The sequence below is a fragment of the Lepidochelys olivacea genome (assembly GCF_965140295.1).
Source record: "Lepidochelys olivacea isolate rLepOli2 genome assembly, chromosome: 22".
NCBI classification, from domain to species: domain Eukaryota; kingdom Metazoa; phylum Chordata; order Testudines; family Cheloniidae; genus Lepidochelys; species Lepidochelys olivacea.
The window spans coordinates 19,882,068-19,890,732 of NC_140432.1; the positions used below are offsets into that span (position 1 = coordinate 19,882,068).

General features: G+C 54.5%; 1 protein-coding gene across 1 annotated transcript; it reads left to right on the forward strand.

Annotated features, from left to right (window-relative positions):
- Positions 1–308: 308 nt before the first annotated feature.
- LOC311511390 (uncharacterized protein) lies at positions 309–8,623 on the forward strand. Its single transcript, XM_084611946.1, has 10 exons — positions 309–465; positions 1,263–1,369; positions 1,458–1,594; positions 1,982–2,198; positions 2,502–2,624; positions 4,494–4,719; positions 5,248–5,395; positions 6,365–6,550; positions 7,727–7,869; positions 7,997–8,623. The coding sequence occupies exons 1-10, from the start codon at positions 419–421 to the stop codon at positions 8,094–8,096; spliced, it is 1,434 nt and encodes a 477-aa protein (XP_084468072.1). The 5' UTR covers positions 309–418; the 3' UTR covers positions 8,097–8,623.
- The last annotated feature ends 42 nt before the right edge of the window (positions 8,624–8,665 follow it).

Consider the following 8,665-nt stretch of genomic DNA (forward strand, 5'->3'; position numbering starts at 1 on the left):
GACTGTCCCCTGCCAGAGGGCTGCGTACTTTCCCATGGTTGTTAGCGGCCCTGTGGAGCCCTGCTGCTCCCAATCCTGTCTCAGTTACAAACCTAGCCTGGGAAACACAGCGCAGCCCTTCCCCTCCTCTAAACTCCTGGTAACCTGGCATTCGTGGGGTTGCTAGAGCAGCATTCACATTCAAATCACTCTTGGGTGAAAGGCAGGAGACCAGGAACCATAGCAACCTGCAACACACACTAAACCCCTAAGCTCAGCCCAAACAGAGACTCCATAGAGCCCAGAAGCAGCTGCTCAGAGCACTCCTGGGTCCGTACCACCAGCCCTGTAGCCCGTCATCTCTAGAACCAGAAACTGCATCTCACAGGTGGGGGGCGGAGGGATTCCCTCCGCTTGCCTGACCTACAAAGCCTGGGAGATGGAGTCCCTGCAGTTTGCTTGTCTCTGTGAACTCTGCGACTGTGGGTAAGTGAGCGCCCGAACAGGCACAGACAGACACACGCCCTTTCTTTATTTTTGCTTAAGGCTTCTAGAGCAAGAATTGGTTCGTTTCCCCACTCCACACACACTAGTCCTGATCTTAAGCAAAAGCTGCTGGCACTGAGGAGTGCAGGCAGGCTAGAAGCCATGGGCAGCACAGAGAAGGACAGCAGCCTGCTCTACATCTCTCGCTGTAGGGCTGTCTCTCTCTCGGTGTTAGTATGGAGCAGCTTTACAAAGAGCTATCATCACTTGTACTGCAGCGGTACCCAGAGGCATGAGAAAGTCTCGGCCCCACAGACCATCCATGTGCGTGTGCATGGATGTATTCTGTAGCGTTTACCCATGTCCCTGGGGACTTACAAATTTTAACCACCTCTTTTCAGAACATGACAGAGGCCTGCAGCTGTGCCCTGAGCCCTGTTGGGAGTGGGAGTTGGGCAGTAGCAGGCGGGGGGGCTGGGTCATTTCACAGTATTTGGTAGCTTCCAGCTCCTACCTCCACCCCAGGAGAGATCTCTTCCTCTTACCAATAGCATCCGTCTCCCCAGAAGCTCTGGGAGGTGCCAGGTGGAGGGGAGCCGTTCTCGGGGGTGCTGAAAGCTGCTGAGCACCTGCCGCCCCACTGCCCAGCACACAGCTCCCAGTGAGCAGACCCGGCTGCCTGAGCAGTGAGCAGTCACCCCCCCGGGGCACACAGGCTGGATGTGGAGAAGGCTCCCGGATGGGAGGGGAGCCTGGTTTCAGTTCCTCTCTCTCAGCTGCTTCTCTGTCACACTCAGTCGACACAAGCGCCACAAGAACTGCAAGAAGCGGAGCCGGCCAGCGCCTCAGGACTGCAGGCGGCCCCAGCTGTCCCATTACAAGGCAACTTACACCCAGCCACCAAGTAAGCGAGGGGAACCAAAGCAGTCTCCCTAGTTTTACACATGCCCCGTGCGCCTCCCGGTCACCTCCTCACTCTTCCTCCCCTCCAGACGTGCATCCTCGAAGCAGCAAGAGGCCACTCCACACCCCTCCACACCCCAACCCCCCAGCCATGGCCTTCAGCACCACGCAGCGGGCAGAGTTCATCCCTTGGGAGCTGGGCCAGAGGACCAAGGCACACGTCCGGGTAACGCCAGCACCGCAGCTGATCCAGGCTAGGGTCCTGCCGTCCCCCTCTCCCGAGAGAGAAAGAAGAACCCCTCTCTCCCCCACCCGCCCCCCATTGAGAAGGCCAGGGCTCTACCCCACCCACTCACCTGCCCTGGCAAGGCCTGCAGGCCAAGGGGGCTCTGTGAATTAAGCCACGAGTCACCCCTCACGAGGGGAGGCGCCCTCTGCGGCTGGACACTCTGGAACCCAGTCAGCGCCAACGGGGGCTGCACTGCCTGCTCTCCACTGAGCCCGGGTTAGCGCAACGGGTCGCTCCCTGGGAGTGGCGTGGGCCCAGCTGCCCCCCGGGGAGGAGACAGGCTGACCTTTCTAGCCCAAAGCACGGGGCGGTCATGTTTTGCAGGAGGCGTATCAGTGCCCAGAGGAGCCCTTCCAAAGCCAGAGTCTGTACCGCCTCCACTTCCCGCCCAGGGAGCCGGTCGTGGCCACCCTCCGGCGGCCCCCGACTCACAGGCAGCCCGACGGCTCCGGCTTCCCCCACACCACGACCACCAAGGAGAGCTACAAGGGATGGCGAGTGGAACGCCCAGCCTGCTATGGAGAGCCGCCAGCCCTGGCAGGTACCGCTGGGACCCCCCCGCCCCGCCCCCCAGGCTGAGATCGGCCAAAGGGGCTGCATTAACTTGGGGTGCCCGCAGTCCACGTGCCCCACCCCTGAGTCCTGGATCTGGATAGCGCCCTGAGTGCTCGCCGGTGCTACAGAAGCCAGGAGGGCCTCTCCAATGCCAGACACCGGGCCCACAGTGCCTGCCATGGGGCTGGGCTGGGCTCCGTGCCCGGGAGCACGCCCAAAACCCAGGGTTCAGCCCGACCCGCTGCGCTGGGAACACTGAGCAGCACCAGCCCCGTTCTCTCCACCCCAGGCGCTCTCCTGTCCCCTGACCAGGCGGCCGAGATGGAAAGCACCACGCAGCGAGAGTTCACGGAGAAATGCGTCCCCAGACCGGAGCTGGTCAAAGGCCTCCAGGCTCAGCTCACCATCGAAGGTAACAGAGAGGATGAAAGCTTCCAGCCCCACATCCACATGGGCCCGGAAGCAGGGCTGCCCCCGCATAGGCTGTGCGGCACGCAGCCGCCCTCGCCGGGATTGCGCTTGCTGTTGGCGTCTTAGCAAGCCCGTCTCCAACACGTTCCCTCGTTTCAAGCATGGCCCTGCTGGTTTTATGGCTCCCTCTAACCAGCTTTGCTGGGCACAGGCCCGTCCCCCAAACATCCTCCTGGTCAGGGTTTGCCTGGCCTTGCCACTTTCATAGAACTGCCCTCCCCAGGCCCGCTGGGCCCTCCTGGGGCTCACCGCTGGTTCTCGCTTGTGCCTACCTTCTTCCTGACGGGCTGCGGGCTGCGTCGCCCCAGGTACCCCCTTCCTCCAGGCCCTTCTCCCAGCTCACTCGGGGCTGCCTTTGCCAAGCCTGTCCCAGCTCCTCTCTCACGGGCTCCTCCCAGCTGCGTCCTGCACCCGGTGTGCAGCCAGCTCCAGATACCCGGGACCCATCCTTAGCCTTGCCCCATCGCACCCTCAGCTGGGGCTGCATCCGCCGGGCCACAGCAGGGCTCAGCCCAGCTCCCCTTACAGGGCCGACTGGCCAGCCTGCCACAGGGCCCTTTGCCTCCACCCCAGCGGCTCCCAGGTGATACAGTCTCGGGCAGCGGTGCCCACCCTGCGGCCCATGTGACAGCCGCAGGGCCACACAGGGAGTATTGGATGCGGCCCACAATGGTAAACAGGGTGAGAACCACTGGTCTAGGGCAAGAGAGGTTCTCAAGCAGGGGAACACCGAGGTTTTTCAGGGGGTACAGCAGCTCAGCTAGATATTGGCCTGCTTTGACAACAGGCTACATAAACAGCCCTCGTGGAGTCAGTACGAACTAAAATGTCCCCCAGACGACGACTTGTTTACACTGCTCTGTAGACTAGACATTGAAATGTAAGTGCCATGTTTATATTCCAAGTGATTTATTTTACAATTCGTGGTAAAAACAAGAAAGTCAGCCATTGTTCAGTACTGGTGTGCTGGGAGAGAGCTGTATTTTTAGGTCTGATTTCGTAAGCAAGTAGTTTGTAAGGGAGGTGAAACATGGGGGTGCGAGAGACAAATCAGACTCCGGAAAGGGGTACAGCAGCCTGGGAAGGTTGAGAGCCCCCGGTTTAGGGGTACATCTACACTGCAAGAGGCAGCAAGTCTACGGACTTGGGCTCACGTTCGGTGCTAAAACCAGCTGTGTGGAGCTTGCGGCTTGACCCCGGTCCCTCACCCCGGTCCCTCAGGTCCTGAGCCCAAGTCTGAACAGCTCCACATGATTCTTAGTGCTGTAGCACAAGCCCTGAAGTCCCAGGCTCTGAGACTCACTGCCCCTTGCAGCGTAGACACACCCCAGGAGGCTGGTCACGGCGAGGTGTGAGGACACTACGCAGGAAGGCCAGGATAGGGCTGTACCATATGGACAAAGCAGCACAAAGTTTCAGAGGCTAACGAGCATGGCAGAGCTGAGCTTACCGGCTGGGGGGGGCTCGTTTCCATGTCATTTCTCAACTGCCAGCCCAGGGGCTGTCGGAGTGCTGAGACGACACTGAAAGCCTGGGCTGAGCTCTCTCTGGGGTACTTTCCAAACCAGAACCGGGAAAAGCTTCCCCATTCTGCAGCCTGAGTTTACTGTCCAACAAGTTTGAGACTAGCTGAGAGATGTATCGTTTTATTAATCTGGCCTAAGACACGGGATGCTCTTGATTTCTGCAGCCCCTCTCACTAGGGTTGGCGAACCAGCCAAACCCTGCTCCTATAGAGAGGGGTAGCCCCTCCAAAGACTAACCCCCACCCCCATGGCACGGGACAGTACATTGCTTTCTGTTCTGCTAGGTGATCATGACATGACGACAACCCACCAGAGCACCTACCAGTCCGTGCCCTTAGGGAAGCGGGTAGCCCAGTCAAGCGGTAAGGGAGTAGTGCCAGCAAGGAAACGAACACAGGTGGAATACATTACCAAGTACCAGAGTGATTTCCCAGCATGCAGCTTGTTACCTGCACGGATTTGGCCTGCTCAGCCTCCTCTGGACAACCTGGCAATCAACCAGGGCTTCAGGTGAGTGCAGCCACCAAGTAACGCCCATGGGCAGTGCTTGGAATGGGGAAACCCCAGGCAAGATGAGGGGTTTGTCTCAGCATTGCAGCAAGGATCCCTCAGGCGGCAGAGCAGGTAAGCTGAGCCTTTGACAGAGATCTAGCACAAGGGCCCTCCCCTCCTCTCAGTCAGAAGAATGCTGCATCCAACCCCAGCAACAAGTTTTGGGAAGAGGAAGAAAACAAGATTTTGTTCCTATAAACAACATTGCCAAGGGTTTTGAGATCCTCAAGTGAACAGTGCCCGGCGGGCATTCACTGATATTAACGCACACACTTACCAAACGCAGTAGCTCAGTGTTGACCCCATTTTACAGATGGGGAAACTAAGGCATGGAGCAATGAAGTGACTTGTCTGAGATTGCACAGCAAGTCCTTGGCACAGCCACAAATAGAACGCAGGAGATGCACAGTGATGGCTGGTGTGCAAAGCTCTAAGGAACACCTGATTCACCTCCTTGCAGCTGAAGTGTTTCCCTCTTCCACCCAGCACAGATTTTCAGACAGTGCAGAGGGAAAGCTACCATGGCTGGGACACCCGCAGATACCCTCGTGCCAGCTCTATCAAGCTGAAAGAGGAGCTGGCAGACTTGGGGAGAGAGTGGGATGGAAAATTCAGTGGAGACACGGTGACCAAGGTAACGGGAAGGAAAGGGGGGTTATATGGAGATCAAGGGACTCTTTGAGCAAAGTTAATTTCAGTGAATGAATAAAGATGATTCTCACTGACACAGTGGGAATAAATCTAGTGATTAGAGCACAAGGTCTAGGAGTCCGGGTGCCTAGGTTAATTCCCAGCTCTGTCACTGCCTTGTTTTATGAGCTTGGGCAAGTTTCTTCCCCTCCTGTCTGTAAAATGGGAACAGTGACACTTCTTCGCCCCACAGGCTGGGAAGCTTTGAAAATCTCCTTAATTAGCCAGCGTTTGTAAAGGGATAAAGGGGTGTGGTCCATGCAGTTCCCACTGATGAATTGCTTGGAGATTCTTGGACAAGCCATGCCAGAAGTTCAGGATAATTATATTTTGCTTTCATTCAGTAAGTCAGTAACTCTAAGCCAGCGTGCAGGGTCAGATGAGACCAGTATCTGGGCACCCCTTGGCTTTTGTGCCGAGGGCGCAGTGGTTGCTTTGTGCAGCATGGACAGAGAATCCCCTATTGCAGTGATCCTGCCAGTGGGGAAAAAAGGAAGCTAAAGAAAAAATGAGATGGAGGGAATGCTGCCTGAACCTCCCCTCCTCCCCCAACCCTTGGGTATCAGTGTCACTTTCCACAGTTTTGTCCTGTCCTGCCCCTGCATGGCAGAAATGGGCTGGCTCCCTCTTGCCCTGGTGTCATTGTGACCCAGTAGTAAACCATTGGTGTAAATCATGCACTCAGCCATTCCACTCCCAGCTCCACACCTGGAACAGCAAGTGGTGTTTCCCAACGCCACGTTCTCTAAGTACCAAGGGACAGACTTTTAAAAAACTCTGCCGTGTTCTCAATAGGAGCTACAAAGTGCAAAACTCTTTTGAAAATCTGGCTCTGCCTCTTTGCAATCTAGAGATGAAAAGTACTATAAAAAAGCTTGTGGTTGTTTTTCTGACTCTCTCTGTCTCTTTCCAGCTCTCTTACCCTCCTCTGCCCTTGGACAGGCCTCTGGAGACCATCCAGTGGCCCCCCACGGTGCTGAGATCCCTCCCTGCAAAGTTTGACGATTCCACAGCCCACAAGTTCTTCTTCAGAGACTGGGGAGCCCAGCCCCGAATCCGGCAAGGCGACCCCCACGATGGAGTCTACATCCGACCTCTGGTAATACGATGGGGCCAGGAGACAGCTCCTGCTAAAGGGCTGCCCATGGCTGGTACCCTCACACAACACAGATGGTCCTGTGAAAGCAGAGTGCATCCAATAGCCTCAGCGCAGCCTTGTACACCAGACAAATTCCACAGGGTACCACAAAGACAGAGGCCACTGTCCCATGAATGATAATGTGCTCGAGAGAACAGCAGCCAAATTTCAGTCAGGGTCCTACCATGGCAGGTGCTGCACAGACTCCCCAGGCATGCAGAGTCCCTGTCCTGCAGAGTTTATTATCTGAATAGACACATGGAGAGACACATGGGGATTCAAGACACAGGCAGCGGGATAGCTGCAGATATCACCTTTAAAAGAAGAGGTGTGGCACTAACATGATGGGAGGTGAGGAAGGGAGTTGTTACCTGGGCCAAAGAGGTGTGGGAGAGGAAGCTGGTGGGCAGGGAATGAGGGAGTGGAACAGGAGCTTGGAGCAAACATCCAGTGAGGAAACAATGACCGGAACAAAGACAGCCCTCTTGCTGCAATGGGTAGGGCTGGAGCTGGGCACCCTACTGCTGCCACCAGTCAGTCTAGGTCCTCTACTGCTCCCCCCAAGAAGGGGCACATCTGAGACAGCAAGAGGTGGAGGAAAGCAGCCCTTAGGCAAACATTCACCATGTTAAACCTGGGTATTTTGACTGCTACCCTGGCAGCACACACATGCTACTTTATGTCCCAGACCCCCTAGCAAACAGCATTCAGGAACATCCAGAAATATAGACGGCAGAATCCAGACAGGCCACGTCTGTCTGCCCCTCACACAGCCTGTTGTATATTTACAAGTGCCTTACCTCATCTGTTCTGTGACATTGGCAGTGACAGAGCATCTACAACTGACCGTGGCAACAACAGGGGAAAAACCCTGCTTCCTTGCTAACACATTTTAATATTTCCTAAAAGCAATTTCCTATCGTTCTCCATTTCTTTCTTTTTCAAATGTAATTACCTCTGCTCCGCATTCAGAACGGAAAAGAAGCTGACAAGTTGCCGGTATCTCTAGTTAGCAGTTGCCTCATGTTTAATGTAGCCATGGTTGGGGCAGGGGCCACTTTGATAGCGTTTCCCAACACCTTGCAGTGTAAAATACAAAAAAAAGGGACTGAACTCTGTGACTGTTTGGATTTCTAGGCCAAGTTTGAAAGCCAAACTACCACACACAGCACATTCCTGCCCCAGAGAGCGGAGAAGGTGAAGAACTGCAAACCAGAGCAGAAACCAATCCGAGCACAGGGAAAGCAGGATTTCTCCACCGTCCACAGGGAGTCTTACAGGTACGGCTTCTTTCGGTGACTGAGTCCAGGCAGGCCATGGCAGCATCCTGATTGCTGCCATGCAACAACGGCTTCGCTTGCACTAGGCATACATCCACATAACTGGATTCTCCACACTCTCTTTCAGGCCAATCCCGCTCCCAGTCTGTTGTTTGCAAACGTACTTGATCCAGCAACAACAGCAGGGAAGAGAAGCAATGAATTCTCTTGTGCCCGTTAAAGCCTGATATGCAGTGTAGATCCAGGTCCCTCAGCCAAATCAACTCTGTCCCCAGGATGCTAATGGGCAAACAATTACTAACTAGACAATTTGATAAACTGTTTTTTGTGCATCTTAGCAACATTAAAATGGCATCATCTAAATCTCTGAGACTGAGTATGCCTATACTGCAGAGGTGTGATTGCAGCTCACACAGAAGTACACATGCTAACTTTAATCTAGCTAGCGTGGCTAAAAACAAAGACGCAGCAGCACAGAATAGATACACAAGTACATACCAAGGGTTCTTGGCAGGCTTGTACAGCCTGCATGTCTTCGCTGCCTTTTAGCCAGGTTAGTGAGATTAAAGCTAGCGCGGGTAAGCAATCACCTCTGATCACAGTGCAGATGCACACTCAGAATAGCTACTATTAATTTGGCTGTTGTGCATGGATGTGGTATTTGTTTCTTAAGATACAGCAATACAAATGTAATATCCATTGAAATTACACAATAATTGTACCTAATTTCATTGTATTTCCTGTTTGTTTAAGGATTCTGTAGGAATTTTACCTTTAATAACTTTTAATATTTTAA

What these genes read in the sequence shown, in the direction of transcription:
- LOC311511390 (XM_084611946.1), top strand. Translation starts at nt 419, where the DNA reads ATGGAGTCCCTGCAGTTTGCTTGTCTCTGTGAACTCTGCGACTGTGG. An exon ending in TGTGAACTCTGCGACTGTGG is followed by an intron (nt 466 to 1,262) that starts GTAAGTGAGCGC and finishes TGTCACACTCAG; the next exon opens with TCGACACAAGCGCCACAAGA. An exon ending in GGCTCAGCTCACCATCGAAG is followed by an intron (nt 2,625 to 4,493) that starts GTAACAGAGAGG and finishes CTGTTCTGCTAG; the next exon opens with GTGATCATGACATGACGACA.